Source organism: Ornithodoros turicata, unplaced genomic scaffold (genome assembly GCF_037126465.1).
Source record: "Ornithodoros turicata isolate Travis unplaced genomic scaffold, ASM3712646v1 Chromosome20, whole genome shotgun sequence".
NCBI lineage: Eukaryota > Metazoa > Arthropoda > Arachnida > Ixodida > Argasidae > Ornithodoros > Ornithodoros turicata.
This window is the reverse complement of record NW_026999334.1, coordinates 19710-43860: the sequence shown is the minus strand read 5'-3', so window position 1 is coordinate 43860 and position 24151 is coordinate 19710. Positions and strand designations below refer to the sequence as shown.

Sequence of the window (24151 nt, the reverse complement as noted above, 5' to 3'; positions counted from 1 at the left end):
AGACCAAGTTCAACATGGAAAACAAACATTCTTCAGAGTTTGTGTTGCTTTCATGTTTACATCATATGTTTACTTCTTGTTGACTTATGGCCCTCAACTTTCTGTAGACATTTGGCTACAGAATAGCTGTGGAATTTTTTGTTCTCTTTCTGTGTACTGTCAACATAATTCCGGTAACACCATCCCGCGTATGATGTGAAGACTTTTTGTAGACTTCCTGTGACTCCACTCTCTTAGAAATGAACTTCACCGCATAGCACACTCCTGGCCAATCATCATCTCGAATATCGTTATCTGCCTGAAAACGGGAGGTGTACGCCATTTTTGTGACAATTATGAACAGCGTAAGTATCACAAAAAAGCTGTGCGCCTACCGTTTGGAACAAATCAGGTCACATAGCGATATCATTCGAGTCGATGGTCGGCTAGGAGCATGCTATGCGGTGAAGTTCAATTTTAAGAGTGCATATGTTCACTTACTCGCAACACGCATAAAATACACGAAATGAAGTACTGCAAAATTATATATGTATCTACTTTATTCCGAAAATGCATACCTTGAAAGTGGTATCCAGTGTCGACACAATCATACAAAACATCCCGCGCACACAGTAGTTACGTATTTCACACGTACACATCCTTCGTGCCACATATGTCGCGTCGCACAATTGACAGTCAATGATCTGCTGTTCTTCTGGCGACCCACGGTGAAACAGCTAGAATTTCGGCGCCAGCGACGTCTCTGAAGCGCTGGAGAGATATGTGTCTGAAATAGGGCGTGCAATCGCAAATTAGTAACGTTCAAACACAAGTGAGTAAAACTGAGTAATACGGTCATAGCTGACGGGACGCAACACTGCAGCCGCTGCTCCGAACAAACAACAAAAACCTACAGCACAACAGTCATGGTGTGAATACATGCGAAGCTTAATCACACACTCCGATCACACAGCTTACCCATTACGACGCAAAATCATATCCTCCTTCCTTCTTTCATGGCCTGCAACAACGAGAATGAAATTAGCAGAAGCAACACCGGCCACGAACTGATACTTGTACACTTACCTGACGGGACGCAACACTGCAGCCGCTGCTCCAAACAAACAACAAAAGCCAACAGTCATGGTGTGAATACAAGTGAAGCTTAATCAAACACTTCGATCACACAGCTTACCCCATACGACGCAAAATCACGGCCTCCTTTGTTCACAAATGGACGAGCGAGCGCGGAGACCGTTCAAACGTCTTGCAACGGTTCCAACGACATTCCGATGATGCTAATGGCGATGACTCCTTCGTGACGAGGCGAGGGGCGAGGGTGAAGCACGGCGGCGCAGAGTCAAAATGTGGAGCAAACTTGTCGCATGCGCATGATCCTCATGTGGTCGTATAAGTTGGAAATATATTGCATAATAAACTGAAATATAAATAATACGAGGAAGCGCCTTCCCAAAGCCAACGAAAATGTATTTAGAGCTTTAGTGTGCAGCTAAAATGTGGCAAAGTGTCATTTAAGCTACATTTGATCATAAGTTCAGATTCAAATACCGCTTTGTTTAGTGGAAAGACGGTAACACTGATCTGTCTACCTCCCGGGAGTTTTTTTTTTTTTTTTTGAACTCACCCTGAAATTGCTAATATTACCCATACAGCCTGTCTCCCAATGAATAGATTCACAAATATGCCTCTATACATACATACCGCCACCCCCCACCCCGTTAGGAAATGCTCGGTAGCCCCAGAGATCGACCTCTGGCACATTACTGGCCGACAATGCAGTAATTAATAATACAAAATACATCTATAAAATAAAACGGTCGAAATAAATACTCATTACACAGGTGCACAGAAAGTCCACAAAGCGTCAACAACGACACCTATATACATTGTCCACACAAGGTACACATAAGGTATGTTAAGTTTCTATGATCGTCGAGAACACCCCTCTGCTGTTTGTATTTTTTATTTTTTGTTTTCCAGAACCCGGTTTACTCGGTCGCCTATTTCCTTCCAGAGGGTTTTGTCTAAAGTGACTTTCATTGACGCACTGCCCCGTGAATAGATGCGGATTATCTCCAGACGTCCGTGTATGAATGGGCATTGTGACATGCGGAACACTGTCGTCTGTCTTCCCTCGGGGACTCGAGAAACATGAATTGAGGCCAAACTTGCCATATGTAGGGAACTCGTTTCCTGCGAGCCCTTTTATGTTTTTGTATACATTGCGTTTGAGCCACTAATGGGTTTTGGATTTGTAACATTGTTTATTTGTGACAATATCGAATTCTGGGAACTATCCTTTGTAATTTGCTCGCTTCAGGATTGGAGCATTTTGGAGACCTTCGGTAACGGACCAATTCTGGGGCTGAGAAATGTGAAATTTGCATCTTTGATTTTGTTTGTGCATTTTGTGGGCGGCACCCTGATTTTGAACAAAAAGGCCCGTCGCCCATGTGTAGGAGGCTTTGATCTGATCTTTTTCGGACTTTCTCTTCGGAAGTCGTCTTGCTGTATATAGATGTAAATAAACTTCTTCCGCTGCGACCTGGACTGGCCTTGGCTCTCTCCGCGGACCGGACTCGCGTCGTCCCACCACCACCCTTCACGACAACTCTCTTCCCCGGGACCCGAGGAAGAAGTTGACTAGGTATTTCAAAAGACTGTCAACATGATGTCAACAGCAATTCCTGTTGACTTGATCAACAAGAAGTCGAAGTCAACACACTGTCAAGACAGGAAACAAGAAGTCCACAAGAAGTCTGCAGAAAGACAAAATGCATTTTCATAAGGGGAACGCCGAGGAACTGAAGGGGGAAAGTAAGGAGAAGAAAAGGCACCGTGCACCTTTTCGAGACAGCATCTGTTACTCAGAAACGAAAGGAAGAAAGACATGAGGGCGTTTCCGAGACCAGTCATATGAAGTTTGCGAAGTAGAATAGTATGATCCATCATGACTACTTGTGATGAAAGAAGCTATAATTCGTAATTTGGAAAATAAGCTGTTTACACTTGCCGTATATATAGACCTTCCAAAGGCTTTCGAGTCCTTATGCCCCAGTATTTTATTATATAAGCTTGAATATTATGGGTTTCGAGGTGTTTGTCTTTCCTTCCTCGCATCATATCTGGTAACCAGGTATCAGGTTGTACAAATTGATGGCAACTTATCGAGTCCCATGAAAGTTTGCTTTGGTGTATCACAACGTAGTATATTGGGCCCTTTATTGTTCAGTAGTTTTATAAATGATGTAACAAAGATTAGTCAAAATCCATCATATGTCATTTATGCCGACGACACGACCCTACTATTTGGTTCCACGGACGCGGATGAGGTAGTCCCCGAGGCAAACACTGTGCTCAGAGAGCTAGCCATTTGGAGCCATGCGAATAAACTAAAAATCAGTTGTAGCAAAACTAAGGCAATTATATTTCGTAGCAGACATAAAAATATTCATACAAACTCATGCCTTACACTAAATGGTACCCCCATTGAGATTGTTCACTCATTTAAGGTTCTAGGTGTTTATTTTACCGAGAACATGACATGGGATGCCCACAATAACCATCTTGCATCACAGTTATCAAAGGTCGTTGCTGTAATGGTACGGTGTCGCGCTTTTCTTCCTAACAAAGTTAAATAAACAAACTTACTTCGGTCTATTCCATTCTCAGCTTAATTATTGCCTTTTGGTTTGGGGAACAACAACTCAATGTAATTTCGAAAAACTTTTACTGTTACAAAAAAAAGTCGTCCGTCACGTAACTAATACGCCGTACTTACAGACAACCCATGGCCTGTTTGAAGCTCTGGGTATAATTAAGATACACAATATGTACACTTGCAGACTACTGTCTGCGTACAGGTTTGGATATGTAACTTATATGGAATTTCTACAGACAACGTCAGTGCTAGAATTGCTCAATTCTTCCATTTGCCTCCGTGGAACCGATGAATGGAATATTCAATTTTGCCGCATAAATTACGGCAAACACGCCCTTTCTTTTACTCTCCCGGAGCTCCTAAATAGGTATTCCAAATGTGGAAACATTGTAATCGGATACGGTAAAAAGGAGCTTCGTACATTTTTTATTAACCAGTGATTTGTACTGTTGGAACTCCGCGGCGTTCGTGTTGCCAGACGACGTGGATGACATCACATGAGACCCGCTGTGCACGCACTGAGCGACCAGCGGCATGGGTGGGGGGGGTGGGGGGGGGGGGTGATGTAGGGGTAAAAGCGTAAAAAGGGGTAAAAGGTAAATGGCTGAGTGGGTAAATGCGTTCGATCGTTGGTACCCAACTTTGTGAGGAAGATTAGGAGGTGGTGGGTTCGAATCTTACTAGCGGCTGTGTAGTTCAATGCTTACCTTGAGTTTTGCGTCAGACTGTCCAGAGGAATGTTGGCACAAGGCCCGTTCCCCTTGAAGGTGGAAAAAGCCAGCAAAGCGGCGGATATGGGCGTTACACCCCCTCCCCCCACTACGAGACTCCAGCATCTCCTCTAGGGGAAAATCATGGGGAAGATTAGGTACAGTGTGACTCGCCGTCGATGCTAACATGAAAGCAAAGAGGTGTTCCGTCAATTAAGTGTATGGACATGCTAGATGTAGAAAATTCTTGCTCCGGACCTTAATAGAGAGACTTCTGGCCAAAGTAACACCTATTTATTTCGGAACGGATCCACCGCGTGACCGACCTCCACGAACTCCAAAGCCCCCAAAAAACCGCAAACCCAAACTTCGTTCTCCTCTCGTTGTCTCTCCTCGTCGTCTTCCTTCGCACAGTTCCTACACACTGCCCCCAGAAGAAATGTAATTTCTTCACACTTCAAGTTTATACAAAAGTTCGTCACATCGGACGATAGTTGACCCGTTGGGCAGCTTAACTTCGAATGCCCGTGATTTCTGGTCCCTTCCTGGCAGGCATCGCGAAATCCTTCCTGTTGTCCACCTTTGCCTCGGCCTGCAGTCTTCGCGTACGATGACCAAGTCGCCCTCTTGTAATGCTCTACCACGACGTTTGCTCCAAAGATTCCTCAGTTCTGTAAGGTACTCCCGTGACCATTTCCCCCAGACAGTACGTAAGCTTTCCGCTCGTTGCCTCCAGCAACGTTGTATGGTGTCGGCTGAGCTTTCCGGCATGTCGCCTGTGTTAGAAGCTGGTAGTATCGTTAGTCTCTTTCCCGTAAGGAACGCTGCAGGAAACAGTGGGCGGATCTCTTGATCGTCATAAACAAAAGTGAGGGGCCGCGAGTTTATGACAGCTTCTATCTCGGTAACGATAGTGGTGAGCTCTGTCTCGTTCAGGCACCTTGCGCCGATGGTCTTTTTCAATGCCACCTTGACGGATCTGATGAGTCGCTCATAAAATCCGCCCCACCAGGGAGCGTACGGAACATTGTATCGCCAATCAATTGCCCAGTCAGTGATCTTCTCCTCGACACCATCTGCAGTTATAGTTTTCCACAATTTCTTCAACTCTTTGTTGCTCTTTGGGAAAGTATACGCATTGTCGCTGTACACCTTGCTCGGTATTCCACGTCGTGCAACAAATCTTCGGAAAGCCAGCAAAAATGTTGGCGTGGCCATATCCTGCACTACTTCCAGGTGTACCGGCCTCATTGTTGCGCATACGAATATCACGAAGTACATCTGCCTCGTTGATAGGCTCGTCCTCACAATCAGTGGTCCTGCGAAGTCAAGTCCAGTAAGTGTAAACGGCTCTGACTGCGATACCCTTGACGCTGGCAGCGGCGCTGGGGTTTGTCTTGAAGCCTGCGCATTGTAGCGTTGACATACGACGCAACTAATCTTCTTGACAGCTTGCCTAGCACGTACTATCCAGTACTTCTCTCGCACTTGTACTAGGGTATCTCGCATACCGCCGTGTAACACATCCAAATGGCAGTTTCTGATGATAGATTCAGAGTAGGGGTCCTGCTTTGGTAGCACAATAGGACGCTTTTGAGCGAAGGGTAGGTCGCTTTCTTGTAGTCTGCCAGTCATCCTGAGGATCCCTTCGCCGTCCAAAAACAGACTGTACCCTTGTAGGGGCGATTTCGCAGGCGACGGTCTTTGACTCTGAACCACTGGTATTTCTGCATGAAACGCGTTCTGCTGCACGATCTTCAGGACAATAATTTTCGGCTTCTCGTACCTCTTGTGAGCTAACAGGTTCACCTTCCTCACTCCGTTTTTCAGCTTGGCTACGAATCGCAAGACCCAGGCTATCACATGATGTAGCTTCTTTGCTGGGCTGTACCTCTTCATGTCGACGATTTTCCCAACTGTTGCGGTTAGCATCTGAATCACGTCTCGTGAGACCTTTTCTTTCAGCTCTACCTTCCCGAAATTTTCACTGTCCATGCACGACGTAGGCCATTGGCGTTGGTCGCACGAAATCCAGTTTGGTCCCGTCCACCACCGCTGGCTATCAATCAATTTGTCTGCAGTGATGCCTCTGGTCAGCATATCCGCCGGGTTATCCTTTGTGTTGCAGTATCTCCATTCCGCGGAGTTTGTGATTTCTCGAATTTCCCTCACTCTGTTTTGAACGAACTGCTTCCAGCGGTTGGCGTCCCCTTGTATCCAACAGAGCGCAATCTTTGAGTCCGTCCAGAAATGAATTTGCGTGGGACATGCTTCAAACGTTGCTTTCAGGTACGCGGACAACCTTCCTCCGACGAGACAAGCTATCAGCTCAAGTCGAGGTATCGTCTGCGCCTTTAGAGGAACGAGTGTTGTCTTTGCGATGAGAAACGCAGTGCTTCGCGTCCCAGACTTGTCTTCCATGACTGTGTATGCTACTGCCCCATATGCGGTCGGGCTGGCGTCGCAAAAGATGTGTATTTCGATGAGTCTGACGCCGGCGACCCCATTCACTCCATAATGCCTTGGTAATAATTGAACCTCTTGAAGATGAAACAGTTCAGAACCCCACTGGCTCAGGGATACTTGCGACTGCGCAGGCAAAGCGTCGTCCCATCCGACCTTTAGCTTCTACAGTTCTTGAAATATTGCCTTTCAACGGATAGTAAACGGTGCCAACTTCCCCAGTGGATCAAATATCCGTGCTGTAATTCGTAGCACAAGTCGTTTGGTGGCCCCAGTCGCCTGGTACATGTTCCAAACTCCATCCACAGAAAACATCAACATGTCTGTTTCTGGCACCCACGAGAACCCCAACAGTTTCTGGTTCTCGTCGCTGTCGCCTATTTTCCTTTCCTCAGTCTCACCTCTCAGGAACTCCAGCACGCTTTTATCATTTGATGCCCACTTGTGCAACTTCATGTTCGCACGTTGTAGGATCTCTGTTGAGTCTTTCGCGATCTTGATTGCTTCTTTTGCATCATTCGCCCCAGATCATCCACGTACATGTGCTTTCCCAGCATTTTTGCGGTATCAGGGTATTATTGTTCTATGACCTTAGAATGATGTCGTAACGTCGCCGCCAGCAGGAAGGGACTCGCCGTTGTGCCGAAGGGTACCCTTGTCATTCTCCAATGTTCTATTTTCGGTAGCGGGCTTCCTTTTTGTGGCTTTCCTTCATACCAGAGATAGCGAAGAGCATCCCTATCGTCCTCTTTCACTTGTGTTTGTAGAAAGGCTTTCTCCACATCCGCTACTAAAGCCACCTTATTGATTCGGAAGTTGATCATTAGCTCCACTACATCCGGGTTTAAATTAGGCCTGACTTCCAAACAGTCGTTGAGGGACTTCGTGTTTCCATTACTTGACGAGCAGTCGAACACCACTCTCAATTTGGTAGTGCTACTCGTCTCTCTCAGTACCGCCTGGTGAGGCATATAGTAGACGACCTCCTCACTCTTCGCCGGTACTCTCTCAGCCATGTTATTTTGACTTACATGCGCATGGTTTCGTCATATCAGTTCATGAGTTCTTCGTTTTTGAGACTTTTCTGGTTAGTTGGCCCAGCCTCTTCAGCGCAATTAATCTCTTCGTTGCTGTCCAAGTTCCCTACGGCTTTGTATGAAAGCCATACCTCATAGCGTCCCTCGTGCAAAGTCACCGTTTCGCCGAACCGCCGCAGTACTCTATCGCTTTCACTGTTTTCGGTTTCTAGTCCGACTCCAATTGCTTCCAGTTGCCAAAACTTCTGCACGTAGTTATCCTGCTGGTCCTGATTAGCAGAAACTCATAGAACCAGTGCTTGATTGGACTCGTGACTCCTTCCGCTTCTGAAGTAGCCCCGTGCACTGTCCATCCCAGCCGCGTCTCTACTGCTCTCAGTGCTCGTCCTAACCTGATCACTTTTCCTGTCACCAGATCCCAGTACACGTCTGTGCCGATGAGAACTTGCACTTGTCCTTGGCTTTCTGCGCACGTCAAATGTTGAACTGCTAGCTGTCTCTCTTTCATCTGGTCCAGGATTCCGGATCCCGGCCTTCGTGTCCGCTGTGTACATATGGTATCCATTACCAGGACTTCCAGGTCGTACTCGTTCTCGTCGTACAGACTTTGCAGTTTCAGTCGAACCTGTCTATATAGCCGCTCTTCCTCTTGCCCTCCAAACACTCCTACTTTTAGAGTCTCTTCTCCCACCGTCCTGCAGTGGAGCGTCTGGGCGATCTGCTTGGTCACGAACGGTCGTTGACTGCCGGTGTCGAACATCACCTTACATTTCAGTTGCTCCTTTTCCCCTTTGCACCAAGCAACTGTGGTCTGCAAAACAGTCGTAGGAGCATAATCTTCGTTCAACAGCTCTAAACTCAGTTGAGTTGTTCCATTCGCTGCGCGGTCTTGAATCACCTCTTCATCTCCTCTACGATGATTGCACACCGAAGCCGCTTGCCTTCCTTGCCACTTACCGCATTTCACCTTCCTCCAACATTTCCTCGATACGTGGTTTGGCCAGGTGCATCGGAAACATCGCCCTGTCTCCTGCAGCCTTCGAAGCTTGTCATCCTGTGACATCTGTGCGTCGTACTCCGTGGTCCGGTGATCCCGTGACTTGCAAAAGAAACAATCCGACAGCTGATCTGTAGTGTTGACCAGTGCTGCTGCTGACGAAAGTCTCGCTGATCCCTTTGTACGCTGCTTTCGAGCGCCTTTCATTTTTGGAAATCCATCTCCTGTATCTTTTCTTGTTCCTTGAGCAGTAAGCGTTCTTTCCAAGCATTCTACCTCCACTCGTAGGAACTTGATGAATTTACGTAGCTTAGCGACGTGCTCCCCGCTGGAAGGCGTTGGATTTTCTCTGTCACCTTGTCCGTTGGGCGTCTCCTCTGGAGATCCCTCTTCCTCTGGAGATCCATTTTCTGCCTCCAGCACCCTTCTGTTGAATTCCACAACGATGCCTTGCGGTATCAGGCGAAGCATTAGAGAGTACAACATTGACGAAAACGACTCCTCCGAGACTCCTAATGCCTTCAGAGCTCTTATATGCGGTGACAGCTCATCATAGAGCTTCCTGAGACCCTTTGCATCCTGGTAGGACCTGACTGGTTGTAATCCCATGAGCCTCGTCATGTGGTCCTCTGTTTGCAGGGCTTCATTCCCGTAACGACCTTTCAGAATTTCAAAAAGTGCGTCATTGTAGCACCTTTCTGTAGGTGGCAGTCCAGATATTGCTGCTGCAGCTTTCCCAGTGAGAGCTGACCTCAAGTAGCTGAACTTCTCGCAAACGGAAAGCCTCCCATTGTCATGAATGACCTGCCGAAACTGTTCCCAAAATGCCATCCAGTCCTTTCGTTGCTCGTTGAATTGGACTAGGTTCAACTTCGGCAACCTGAATGTGCAGGCCGGATGAGGTTGAGTCGCCAACAGGCCTTTCTTCGGAACGATGACTCCCACGCAAACTGGCTGCTGAATTCAGTCTTTCCACACGAAACTGCAGCCTCGCCAATAGCGCTGTCGCTCGGTCACTATATTAAAAGCTTTCTTGTTGTTCGGCCTCTAGTTCTTGTTCTGTCCAGAGGACCTCCAGTTCTGCGTCCACTGCCTCCAACATCTCCAGTTTCTTCTTTAGCTGTGGCAGTCAGGACCTTGATTTCTTCCACGTGAAGATCTGCTTCGGTGAGCTTCTGCAATGCTCCATTGATTGAGCGAGAAAGAGCACTCCTCAATCCTCCTCGACGCCGCTTCAGTTCTTCCATCCTCTGGTTGTTCGTTCTGGTGGTAGGCCTAACGTTCCACGGCGCTTCTTGTGATACCACACGAAGTCTTTCGGCTCTTCTCTCGCAGGTCCGCTTCCCGGGTTTCGGCACCACCTTTATCTGTAGAAAATTCTTGCCCCGGACCTTAATAGAGAGACTTCTGGCCAAAGTAACACCTATTTATTTCGGAACGGATCCACCGCGGGACCGACCTCCACGAACTCCAAAGCCCAAAAAAACAGACAAAAAACATAAACTCCAACTTCTTCTTCTTCTTCTTCTACCTCAGGGCAATGGCCGTTAGCCACTGAGGGCGATTGGCCAGGGCTAGTCATGATGTAACGCGTGAAGCGACCTTAGATATCAGGTACGATCAGATAGGATGACAAAAGCAGCCACATTGGACGCTACGGCCCAGCTCCACCTCCCCAAGTGAGAAGCCCCAAATGATAGGATGGACTGCAGGCAGAGGGGGGCGCCGGCTCTGGCCAGAGGGCGAGCCAGGTATTCTTGACGCAGGCGCTCAAAGCGGTGGCAGTGGAGAAGGAAGTGCTCCACAGTCTCGTCCTGACCACAGTGCAAGCACGCGGGAGAATTGGAGACTCCAGCTCGGTGTAGATAAAAGTCAAGAGGGAGGGCGAGGCACCGGAGACGTGTAAGGAGCACCTCGACGTGGCGAGAAGCGCAGCAGTGAGGCTGCCATGAGTAGGAGAGGTGGGCGTATCTGAGGGGAGCAAGGCGGGACCCAGTGAGCTGCAGGAACCTCCGATACCTGGCTTAAGTAACGTCAGCCAGAGGGGGGAGAACATTGATGATCGGACCAGAGAGTGCTGCCTTGGCTAGGCTGTCTGCCGCCTCGTTGAGCGAGAGACCACGGTGCCCCGGTATCCAGGTAAGCACAATCTCTGAGACGTGAGGCGGAGCAAGGGAGGCCAAGAGCTGCTGTAGCGGGCTTGACGGGTTAGAGAGAGAAGAGATGACGGACAGACAGTCCGACAGGACTAGGACTTTGCAGAAGGGCCCTGGGACCATCCTAACCGCGAGGGTAATGGCGAGAAACTCACTTTCGAAGGCTGGAGTGTAGTCAGGCAGGCGGACAGGGAAATGCGCGTCAAAACGAGGGCAGACTATGCCTGCCAAGCCCGCTCCTCCGAAACGGACGCACCGGTTGCAACCGCTAGGTGGTGAGGGAAACGGTTGATATGGCCGGAGAGGGTGGCTTCCAACCTGTCCGGATTGGCGGAGGTGATGCCAGGTTGGAAGGCGTCAGCGGACAGCACCAAAGGGCTCGGCCGGGGAGATCCATGTGAGAAGAGATCAGTCAGCGATACCCCTAACGGCGCCAGTAAGCGCTGAGTGAACACTAGCTGCGGGGTGTTTGCCTTGCGCCACCGCCTAGACAGCCACTGAGGCATGTCCCTGAGGGCAGCCGTGTGTCTGAGAGAGAGAGGGCTTTGGCATAGAGAAAGGTAGGTATTGACTGTGAGCAGGCGAAAGCGCGACTTGGAGGAGGAACTTGGGCTTCTGAGTACAGCGCCAGGTTCGAGGCATACTTAGGGAGACCCAGGCAAAGGCGTAGCATCCGCTTCTCGATGGTGAAGAGTCTAGCCAAGCGGTAGTCTGGGAGATGAGAAAAGAGGACGCAGCCAAACTCCAGTATCGGGCGTACGTAACTCTGATACAGGAACAGTAAAGCTTTCCTACGCATCCCGATGCAGGCGCCGGAGCAACGATTAATGATGCTGCCGGCCTTCGCAGCTTTTTGGCTCAGGGCTTCAAGGTGGAGGGACCAATCAAGCTCGCTGTCGTACCACACACCGAGGTACTTGAGTGTGTTTGCCTGGCGGATGGACTCCGACGAGACCTTCAGATCGAGAGTCATGACGCCCGTTGAGCGTCCGGAATGGGGAAAGAGGAGCACGGCAGACTTCTGTACGTTCAGCGAGAGATGAACGGATCGCATCCAGGCAGACAGGGTGACAAGATACGCTTGCAACTTCTCGTACAACGAGTGCAATGAGGGCGATGAGGCGAAGAATGCTATGTCGTCGGCATAGGTGATTGTAAGAATGTCCTGGTCCAGGGGCAGAGAGCTCATAAGGATGTTGAAGAGCAGGGGTGACAAGACAGATCCTTGGGGCACTCCCCGAAGCTGTACATGCGGCGATGAAGTGAAGCGGCCATCAGAGCAGTAAAACGATCTACCGGTGAGGAAATTCGCGACCCACAAGAGGATGTACGGTGGGATATTTAAGGAAGCCATTCTTTGCAGGAGGACACTGTGCTCCACGCTATCGTAGGCCTTGGCGACGTCCAACGTAACGAGAGCGGAGAGCTTCCCATTTTCACGGGCAAGACGGATCTGGCTTTCGAGATTGACATGAGCCATCCAGATGGAGCAGCGAGGACGAAACCCAATCTGGCTATCATTTAGAGTGAATGCGGCTTCCATGTGAGAAGAGAGGCGGCGATGCAAGATGCGCTCGACCGTCTTGCAGAGGACTGAGGTCAGGGCAATTGGGCGGATGTTATCCAGGTCAAGACCCCTGGCGACGGATTTTTTGATGACCACCACTTTTGCCACCTTCCATTCGTCGGGAACCCATGAGTGCTCTAGAGACATGTTCACGATGTTAAGAAGTTCTTGGGGGTGGGAGGACCAAAGGGACTTTACTATCTTGCCAGTGATACCGTCCGGGCCAGGAGCTGATTTTGGGAGGGCGTGCACGACAGAATCCAGTTCCTCCTCAGTAACTTTGAAGAAGCCTGAGGGCGATACGTGGGGAACTGCGTAGGAGTGGGGAACAGTATTCCTGAAGCGGAGCGAAAGACCCCTGGCAATGTCTTCGAGCTTGGCTTTGGCGACATCGGCGGCAGCGACGGAAAACTCTGGGGAGGCGGCACCCGAGAACGATCTGCGGATGTAGGAGACGTGCCTGTGCAGGTCCCTCCTGCGCTTCGGGTGAGAGAGGAATGAGTTGGCCCATTATAGAAGGAATGTTTCGCCGCCGAGACGGTGCGCTTGAACACAGCTTTAAGAAACTGGAAGTTCTTCCAGTTTACATGGCATGAATTCGATAGCAGCTGCTTCCAGGCGGCCGCCGACGAAACGCTCTTGTACATTCCTCGTTCCACCATGGCGCGCAGTCCGACGACGAGTGCTTCTGGATATGGAACGTGGACTTCACGAGAGAGCGAGACAAAGAGGCCGCTGCCTTGGCGGCGCGATCGATGGCAGGGAGGCCTGCGCATTCCTTCAAGAGACCGGCCAGGCTTCCTGCCTGCAGGGAGTAGTTACAGAGGGGGCGCACGGACACAGTCAGCTTACTAGGAGTGAGAATTTCGAAGTAGATGGGAAGGTGATCACTATTAGTGCCCAAGTCAAGAGTTTTCCAAGCTGCAAGGCGAATCGATGTGGAGCACAGGGTAAGGTCCAGGACAGAGCGGGAAGTACCACGAAGGAACGTGGGGGACCCATCATTCGCAACTGAGAGGTTATGTTGACAGATCCAATTCCACAGTTCCCGACCGCTAGAGTCAGTTCTCAGACCCCATGTGACATGATGGGAGTTGAAGTCGCCGAGAACAAGGTGTTCACGAGGAACACCAGTCAGAACGCCATTGATGGCAGAGGGGGACTGGAAGCCCGCCGGGCAGTACACGTTAACAACAGCCACGGATCTGTTATCTCGGAGCGTAAGCTGAACTGCAAGGCACTCAAGTGAGGGAGATGTGACCTGTGAAACGACGGAAGAAGTATGCACCAATTTTAAAGAGATGAGAGTTAAAAGCCCACCTCCCCTACCCACAGGCCTGTCCAAGCGATACACATGGAAGCCGGGGAAGGAAAATGGCCGATGCGAAGCCAACCACGTTTCTTGAAGAACTATAATGTCAGGAGAGCAATGAGAGACGAGTGAGTAAAGGTCCGGTAAAGCAGATGAGATCGAAAGGCAATTCCATTGGAGGACCCGAAGGCTATCCATCACCAAGGAGAGATTCCGCCACTGCAGCAGCGAGAACATCACTGCATCCCTTATTTGGGCCCACCTTCTTGGAGCGTTTGCCATGGGGGTTGTCATAGGGGCTGCACCACCTCAACGCGGGCGGAGAAGCGCCGCGCTTAGGGTTGAATGATGTTGCGTCCATGGAATCTGAAGAGGGAGCCATGCACTGGGGGTCGGCCTGGCTTGACGCTGGTTCGCAGCGCGTGGGGGGTCGAGGGTCAGGAGATACAGCTGGAGGTTGGGCCTTTGGCTCCTGCACCAGGGAGGCTGAGCCGTTGCAAGAGATGGCTGGAACAGCGCCAGAGATCACGGAGGAGAGGGTTGCGAACATGGAGCATAACGAGCTGAGCTCGTCTTTAAGCGTGGCCATAGCGGCCTCAACTGCGGAGTTGATCATTCTTTGGAGCTTGTCGTCAGAGCACGCATTCACCTGGGCTTTCCCTGCGAAGCCGGATCTGCGACCTTTCAGCGAAGCGATAGCAACAGCACGCGAACAATGGCGGGAGTCCATAATCTCCAGCAGAGCAGCCTCTTGGTCTCGGTAAGAGCAGGACTGGCAATCGGCAGAGTGCGCATCACCACAAAGGCAGCATCTGAGGGGGGTGCCGTCAGAGCACGCAGATTCTTCATGAGCTTCTCCGCACCGGCGGCAGCGGACATCGGACTTGCAGTTCTTGGTTGAGTGACCGAACCGGAAGCAGCGCCTGCACTGCAAGGGTCTCCTCCTGAATGGGTCAACACGAAAGATGAGAGGCCAGGACTTAATCTCCTCAGGGCAGGAGTGGCCGGCGAACGTAACAATGACAGATTCGGTAGGAATGCGGCGATCATTCTCTGGCCTGCTACAGCGGTAGACGTCGAGAGCTCCGACGTCGGCGAATAGATCTAAGAGTTCGGTCGCGTGCAGGGAGGTGTCCACTCCCTTCACGACGCCCTTAATACAAGCAAGGTGGTGCGGAACGAAGGCCTCGACAGGTACACCACCAAAGGAGGACGTCGACAAAAGTGACCTGACGACTCTTACATTGTCAGATTTGCAGATGACACCGTCCTTGCCATATTGGCGAACTTCGCTAATCTCTCGAAAGTCGAGAGTAATCGCCTCCAGGCATTGTATCAGAGCTTTAGGGTTCCGGGATCGGATAGCAGAACCATTGGTTGGCTTGATGACAACCGGGACCGAGCGGAGCCCGTTAGCCGCAAAAGCTTCAAGAGAAGTCGAATGGATGTCCACAGACGCCGACCTGTACGGGTCGGGTCCACTACTAGTGGACGGCATCTCCTCTAACCGCGCCCACCCGGGCCAATCGCCCTTACCGAGCACAGGGGGTGAGGTCGATGACTGGGGGTGCCAAGAGGAAAGGCACCGGGAAAGCCGGTGTCTCTAAGGCGAAGTCGAAGACTCGTCGACCGGAGGTTGCTTCACAGGAGAAGTTCGCCCTACAAGGAGACGAACGGTTGATGCTGCTTCTTCTTAGCGCAAGAAGCAATGTTAGTTCTCCTCTCATCGTCTCTCCTCGTCGTCTTCCTTCACAACAGTTCCTACACCAAAGACCTGCAGTGGTGGAGCAAGAAACTCTTGTCGTGCCCCACTCGACCATTGCGCGAGAAATCTGTAGTACAAATTATTCAGTCAGACAGCTCCCTGAGGGGCTGGGGGGCGAGCTCCGAGGGTTCTGTAGTGGGCCAACAATGGACCAGCGACCAGGCTCGCCTCCACATAAACGAGTTAGAACTGGTAGGTGCCCTCTTGGGGCTCACAGCTCTAGTGAAAGCGCCACCTCAAGGGCGGATCCTTCTCCAGCTAGACAACAGGGCAGCAGTGGCAGCCATCAATCGGATGGGGAGCACCCATTCCTCACGCCTCAATCAGGTAGCACTCGAGCCCTGAGCCCTTGAGGGGTCTTGGTGTCTCAATCGTGGCCTGACAGTGCAGGCGCAATACATCCCAGGGAGTCTGAATGTGGTGGCGGACCGAGCCTCACGTTTCAGGTTCGACAGCAGCAGCTGGAGACTGCATCCCTTAATATTCCGCAAAGTCGTGAAGCCGTGAGGACCAATTCTGGTAGACCTGTTTGCAGACCTGTCGAACTTCCAGGTGCCACACTACTGGAGTTGGAAACCGAATCCAGGGTCAGCAGGTGTGGAGGCCTTCAGCCAGCCCTGGTCAGGAACAGGTCTCTATGCTTCCCCCCCTTCAGCCTAATAAGCCGTTGCCTTCAGAAAATGTGTGAGTCACAATCCAGTCTCGTCCTAGTAACCCCGATCTGGCCCTCTCAGCCGTGGTATCCTTCCCTCCTGCGTCTTTCATGCCAGGAGCCTCGTCTAATTCCTCCACTTCCAGACCTTCTACAAAACTCCCAGGGTGTAGCTCATCCACTGTTGGAACAGGGCCTTCGCCTGGCGGTATGGAAAGTGACCAGCGACCATTCACAGACCCAGGCCTTTCGGGAGAAGCTGCCGAGCTTACCTCAGCATCATGGCGTAGGGGCACAAAGCTTGTTTACAGCGCTTGCTGACGAAAGTGGGACAGCTGGTGCAGTACAAGGTCGATGGATTCCCTTTCTCCCCCTATAACAGCAGTCCTGAATTTTTTGGCCCATCTCCACTTCAACGAACGTCTAGCTTATAGAACGATAAACTGCTATCGGTCCGCCCTGTCCCAGATTATCGGTAGGTGCGAAGGGTATCCTTTAGGCGAGCACCCTTCTGTGTCTCGTCTGCTTAGGGGAGTCTTTAATCTTAATCCCCCTCTCCCAAAATATACCACTACTTGGCCTGTGGAAGTGGTCACCTCTTACATCTCTTCCTTCGGCTCAAACAGCTACCTCCCCTTACGCCTTTTAACTTACAAACTGACCATGCTCCTAGCCCTTGCTACGGCTGGCCGCTCGGCAGACCTACGTTTGTTGTCTACAAAGGGTATAAGACGACAAGTTTTGGGCTGGGATATAGCTCTCAGTGGGTTACGGAAAACATCCAGGCGCTCGGGGACTGCACCTTTCCTTTTTATTCCTGCCCTGCCACAGGAACCTCTTCTTTGTCCTGTGCTCTGCCTGCAATCTTATATAGCACGCACCCTCCCCCATCGGAACAGCTGTCCTCAGCTCCTTCTGACAACCCAGAAGCCGTATAAGCCTGCCTCACGCGATACTATATTGCAAATTGGCTAAAACGGGTCCTGAATCTTGCGAGTATTGACACCCGCATCTTCCAAGCACACTCTACTAGGGGTGCAGCAACATCCAAAGCACTAGATAGGGGGCTTCCTGTCTCTGAGATACTCAAAGTTGCTGACTGGTCTTCTGACACCACATTCAATCGTTTCTACAGCGTGAGGCTCGCTCAAGGACTAGCTACGGGGTTCAGGTGCTATCTCAGGTGTGCACACAGCTTTGAACCAGCAGTTGTAAACCCTGATAGTAAGTGGCGACATATACAGAAATTACCAGTTCTGACGAATGGTACTTACCTGAAGTTAGAGCAGGAATTATACGATGTATAGAGAGACACTTACTATCAGGAGGTGTGCCCTCCCGTTACGTGTCCCACCCTTACACACCCTGTTTACTCATACATTTGTATTATTCTCTCCTGACAGGTCGAGGCAGAGTATGACCTTAGGCCATCAGTCTAATCAAGCTCGTTCCTATGGCCAATAAATGTAGTTGTGCACACCCTCGTACTGTCTCTCGTATGTACCTCCATCCCCTCCTCAGTCGACAATAGGAAAGACGGGTAGGGATTAGGGAAGTGACACTATGGCTGCGTTCCAATACCCCAGTTAGTCGACTGCCTAGTGGTCTAACCGGAAGTGCCGCCATGTTAAGTCTCGTTCCAAATCTCGCCAAGTCCGCTATTCAGTCGGCTACCGCCTAGTGCGCATCGATGGCGTCTATACGCCTGACCATCTGACAGCCGGGATTGCTGACAGCGGGAAACGCTAGTACAGGTCGCGACAAAAGTTTACGGAACACCGGAGTGATGTATATAGTCATCTGAGCGATGCCGTTGCTGAAAACAGGAGCAGATAGACTTACAAACAGGTGACTGTATGGGTACTCCATGCACCTCTCAGTAAGTGTACCCACTCCCGCTCGCTGCTAGGGTGTCGCTCCGATCGAGAAATACGTCGCGCTGGTGTTCCGTAAACTTTTGTTACATTGGCTAGGAGGAGAAGTGTGCCGGGCGCCATATACACGCCATGTGATAGGGAAGCGCAAATCGCAATGACAGGTTCTGGCGCGGCAGAGGGCGCTGCAACCACTAGGCGAGTCGGGTCGCGGGAAGCAGACGCTTACTTGTCAGCAAAACGTGTGTCGTTTCGAGCATTTGTTTGTTCAGTTTGTGCCTCTTTGGACGCTTCTGTGTGTCACTTAGCGAAGTCTGGGTATCCAGTCTTCACGACAGGGTCTATGCCACCGAGAGGACGAACATGAGGTCTTCCTGTTCCGACCACCGAAGGAAACTATCCGCAAAGAAGAGTGCGCGTAACGTAAAGCGCGCGGAGAAAGGACTGACAATTGACTGCGTTGTGTGTGAACGGCACTTCGAGGAAGGGTATGCCGTGAGGACTCTTCCGCACATCATTGGCGACGAAAACGTTGAAATTCCGAGGGACAGGTGCTAACGGACGATGCCGTTCCAGCACTGTTTCCGGACGCGCAGAAGTATTTCACGAAGAAAGTGCGCCCATCAAAAGAAACCTGGATTCTGGGGCGCAGGTGCACAACCTCAACCCGTTGTGCATTTCAGCAGTGATGGAAACAATTTTGCAATCTCTATCAACGTACGGCGCATGAAAGAATGGTCAATGACATGACACATCAGAAAAGATGAAATGGAATTCCGTGTCCAAAATTCTTTTTTTGCTGCATACAGACTTAGTTTGGACTGGTTACAAAACGGACAAATTGTCGTATAAAAGCTGTATACAGTGTGCTTAATACAGAATTTGATAAGGGCTGGTTAGAAAGTGGTTCAGAATTCCTGTTTAGAAAATGTATACAGTGCGCTCAATAAACCCTGTACGCACCGTTATTCAGGTTTCTGTCTGCTAGATTGGGAGCGAGTAGTAATAATAATAATTGGGTGTTTCCGTCGCGAGACAACTGAGATCATGAGCGACGCCACAGCGGTCGGTCTGTTGATTGCTTTTGCCCACCTGAGGGTTCTTTAACGTGAGATTAAAGCTCATCACACGGCACCCCGTATTTAACGTCCCTCGCGGAGGACGGCGTGTCTAAGCAACTTGTACCCTGCCACCAAGTTGCTGGCGTCCTCGGCTGGGTTCGAACCCGCGATCTCAGGATCAGAGGGAGCGAATAGGCTGGATAGGTCATGGTTATAAGAGCTGCAAACTAGAAAATCATTTTGATAAGCCGCACAGATCCAAGAAAGTGAGTTCACCAGCTACTTCGACAAGGGATGCCTTATATGCATGGATTGGCCAAGCTCATTTCCGTGCTGGAAGAATCAATTCCGTTATATTTTTCCACTCAGAAGCTCTACGTCCGCAGAGTCTTTGACCTTATGCAAGTTCTTGACCAATCTAAGGCTTGAACAAATTGGCTGTGACGTGCACTGCAATGAAGTGACTGGACGTGTTCTTCAGTTCTTTTAGTCACACGACTGCATTCTCTTACAAAGTTTCTTTTTTTCTTTGTCTCTCAAATTTTCTTGAATAAGGAGAATGTGTCAAAAAGAAAGCGCGGAAGCATTTGAAAATACGCTTGAACGGAAACATATCTCTTTGATCCGTTCAATCGTACATGTATACACCAGCTCGCTTGTCTCCTCTACTTATGTTCAACGAAAATACGCTATTTTTGCTTGAAAATACGCCATTTGAAAATATTTTCTATGACGTCTCGGTAATATAAAATATAAAAGTGTTCAGTACTGTACGATCATGACTCTATTTGTTTTCTTTTTGAAAGTTTATTTTTTTCTTTCTTCTTTAAAAATTGCGCGTGCTCGTGTTCTCGTTGTTATTGCTGCATAATTAAGAGGACATGAATCAAGTACCACCAAGATTTCTTTTCAAGCTAACATGAAATCCTGGGTTTGAGTGCCGAACTCCGCAACTAGGACGTAGGAGCCCTTCCCACGTAGGAGCCCTTCGGGAGGTAACTCGCCTAATGCGACCAGCGCCACCTGGATCCTTTCATTGCAGTTTTGTGCGCTTATTTCCCGGCGCCCGGAACACTTCTCCTTCTGGCCACTGTACTTTTGTCGGGATCTGTACCTGCTGCGCTTGCGCCGTACGCATTTCTTGCGTGAGCAACGAGATGGCGCCACAGGCGCCTCGGCAAGGCAAGCCTGTTCCAATAGTGACAAGCAAAGGGGTCAACTCAGCTGCCTAGTCAGGCGGTCAGGCGGCTTCGCGGGCGCGAGGTATTGGAACGCAGCCTATATATGATGGGAGTGGCAGCGCCCATCTGGGATCCCAGATTTCAATCTTTTGGCTTTGAACTTGAGTTCCGACGCACGGAAAATGGGAAAAAACCCAGTTGTAAACCCTGATAGTAAGTGTCTCTCTATACATCGTATAATTCCTGCTCTAACTTCAGGTAAGTACCATTCGTCAGAACTGGTAATTGTTTCGCCCATACAGAATACATGGGGCCGCCGGAGGTCGTAATGCCTGTCACGTCGGCTGCTCTTTGCCATGCCCAGCCCTTTCCTGTTGCTATCCTACATTTGACCGAGTTCTCCGCTCGTGACGCTGCTTTCCGACACATGACAGCGCGTCGTCACAGCGGCCGTACTCGCAACATTTTCCACAGTTTTCCACTGGCTAGAAGCGAAAATAAGTTGCTATACAAAAAAGTAAACGATATTTGACCTTCAACATTGCCTTTTCTTGTGTTTTACCTTACTTGGGCAATGTTCTGCGGTGCAGTCGTAGGAAACTCAATAGCAGACGACAAAAAAGAAACTCATAACGGTGTTGTTCGACGCTAGGCAGGCGAGATGGTGGTCAGACTCCACGCAAACAGACAAACAAGTACAAGCCTTAATTTGGGCACATTAGAAATCAGCGAGTTCAAGCAAAACCCGCATTCTTTTCTAATTTCCCGAATTCAAGCTCGATTTTAATTCTTGTTATTGTCGTCGAATACTTTAGTTGAGAAGGAACGTTGGTTGAATTGCGGCCGTTTTCTTGTTGTACGCGCTTAAGTTGAAACCCTTAGTCATTGTATTGCAATCATCCTAGAGATCGTACTGTAGTTATTCCCATCCCACCCCCTTTCCCAGTTATTCAGTCATTCCTCAGTTATTCCCATTTCATGTTTACTTCACATGTTGTCGTAGCACACTTTACTTCAAAAGTTTGTTTGTGCAAGCCGTGTCCCCGTTACGTCTGCTTTGTCACGAGTGGTCACCGGCCATCCCAAACGTTTTCGGGTGTCTCTATAGGACTGGGAGAAGCACACAAATGTAATAAGAATAGCACGGGAGGTTACAGACATAATTGAACGTGTGGCAGGCAATGCCATGTATCAGAAACCCGTATCTAATGAGACCACGTGAGAGAAGTGATGTTCTGAGGCTGGAACAACATAGAAAAAAGAAAGGAAAAATACATACAAAGCCTCAAATTGCTCAGTGACTTTCATCTTTCATCGTTAATGAGAGTACCTTTAGACATTCTTGCGCGGTTACCTAAAAACAACGGTTTTTAGGCGCGAGACACACGTGGTGCACATTTCAACGCAGAGTAGCAGACGACAAAGCGCTCACGCATTACATCACACAGTGCCGTGTATGCCAAAGGGAGTCTGGCCATTAATGAGACCTGCCTATACCTGAGGCTCCACCCACTTTTTGAGGTATCTAGCCAATCACAGGTCGAAATACAGTTGTCTAATTACTACATCCATCCAGTACTTATACCTCACCCTTATTTACTGGGCGCTACCATTTTGGAGAAACTCGATTGATTCGGATTGAAACGGATACCACCGGTGACAGACCAAAACAACGGATTTTGCGCCCACATTTATCAACGCCATTTGCACGGAGAGAGGCGTGTTGGGAAGGCTCAGAATTGCAGAAATGGTTGCTGGCAGAAGTGATTGGTCAGGATGGCAGTACAACAGTAGTATTTTTTGAGTAATTTAATTACAATTTTCAGTAATCAATTACCAAGTAATCGATTACTTGGAAACTAAAGAATCCACATTGTTCGGGACGACGCACACACACATATACGGGATGATTCACCGCCGCGAGAAGACAAAACCAACTGCCCTCTGCAAGTTCGGTGCAAGGCAGCTGTCTTACCTTTAGGACTTTTCCCGCAACAATTACTTACCCGAGGACCCCAAGGTCAATTGCCACAGTGTTCCGCACGTGTAGTGCATTTTTGAGTCCACTGTCCTCTCCCCATTCATGTGTACTATCTATCCGTAACCCGGCCTGTATGTAGGGTTGCCACCAGGCCGGTTATTTGCGCGCTTTGCCGGTTGCCGGTAGGAAGGTGATACCGGCAGCCTTTTGCCGGTATTTGTGCCTCAAGACCTTTCATAAGGGCTTTTACGGGGTTTTCCCTTCAACATTTCACTACAGCTTGAATAAATCTGGAGCACAGACCCAACTCCGCAGTCACCAGTCGTTTTCTTAGTTATTCATTATTATTATTATTCATTGTTATTATTATCATTGTTATTCATTCAGTCTTGTGTTCGGTGGAGACAAGAGCAGTGGTTGTGGAAGGCTGTTGGTGGTTGTGTCGAGCCAGCTAGAACGTTCCTCACCCACTTTCCCTTTCCCACGAGCCTTTGCTCCTTCCCCTCTATTCCACCTCCTCTACCTCAGCCGGTATTTTTCACTCCGAAAGGTGGCAACCCTACCTGTATGCAGTAAGTTGGACTGTAGGTTGTACCGTGAACCTGGTGAGTCATTTGGGGGAGTTCAAGTTGGGACTCTTTTCACAGAACTCTCAACCTCTCGACACATTTTTCACAGAACTCTCGACCCCGATAACCTAATGCCACTCTTGGGACCATGAGCCCCTGTCAGTCTTGTGCGGAATACTGTCGATATCACAACGATGTCGACGATCTGCAATGACTTGTCGCCGTGGCCTCAGCTATCCGGCATGTTCAGAGCGCTGGAGCGAAGGGACAGAAACGACATCTTGTTGAAATCGTTTTCTCAGATATCGAAAGTAATTGGCAAAGTAACGCGTTACTTTTCAAGGCGTTACTTCATTACTTTTTCCGGCAAGTAATTTGTAACGGTAAAAAATTACTTTTTCGTAGAAAGTAACGGTAACGGTAATCAATTACTTTTTTTAGTAACGTGTACAAGTCGCATGGCAGCCCCCATGGAAAACTGTAACCAATGAAATGCGCCTATAAGTTTGATTGACAGGTCGAGCCTCTTTTTAGGCTCCTCCATACACGATAGAGTCACTGTACCGGGGTACAGTGACTCTAATACACGGCACTGACCAACGCCTCCTATACTTAAAGCATGACTTATGCCTGTCACGTCGCACGCTTCACAATGGGACTGTGGGGGACGCTTTGTTTCTCCTTTCTTACGCGGCGTGGCGCCACGTTCTCACACTACTTCGAGACAGCCATATCTCCTTTCGCGTGTATTCCTGGTGCTTTCTTGGACCGGAAAACACGAAAAGAACACATTTACAGTGTTCTAGAACACACACTGAGTTCTCACAATTATTTGTTACAAAATTCAAAACAAGAAAAACATAAAATTAGCTATGCATGAGTGCGTATATTTATGAAAGGAAATGTTTACCATGGCCACACGCAGTACCAACATAAAAACTCAATGTTCTACAACTTTAACACTTTCCGCGACAGGTGTTTCCTTCCGAACATCTTTACAACAGAGTTCTTATCAGTTATGTCCATCGCATGGTTGTTGAGTAGTGGCTTGATAAACTTTTTGCACAGAAGTTCCAGGAATGTTTTTCTATGGTCCCGTCCTTCGTTTTCACAAACTATAGGGATTCAATTCAGCATGTTCACAACAGCATGTTCTACACTCGTT

The 24151-nt window shown here is 49.3% G+C and overlaps 2 protein-coding genes and 1 long non-coding RNA gene across 3 annotated transcripts; all 3 read right to left on the bottom strand.

Annotated features, from left to right (window-relative positions):
- Positions 1–844: 844 nt before the first annotated feature.
- Positions 845–1679, bottom strand: LOC135373077 (uncharacterized). The gene is made up of 4 exons (XR_010416264.1): positions 1175–1679; positions 1066–1090; positions 958–1000; positions 845–889 (listed from the first exon to the last, which is right to left on the bottom strand). It is a non-coding gene; the product is annotated as an uncharacterized LOC135373077 (long non-coding RNA).
- Positions 1680–4821: 3142 nt separating this feature from the next.
- LOC135373043 (uncharacterized) lies at positions 4822–6792 on the bottom strand. Its single transcript, XM_064606353.1, has one exon. It carries the CDS (start codon positions 6790–6792, stop codon positions 4822–4824), a length of 1971 nt encoding a protein of 656 aa, XP_064462423.1.
- Positions 6793–8079: 1287 nt separating this feature from the next.
- LOC135373042 (uncharacterized) lies at positions 8080–9699 on the bottom strand. The gene has a single exon (XM_064606352.1). The coding sequence runs from the start codon at positions 9697–9699 to the stop codon at positions 8080–8082; it is 1620 nt and encodes a 539-aa protein (XP_064462422.1).
- Positions 9700–24151: the final 14452 nt, after the last annotated feature.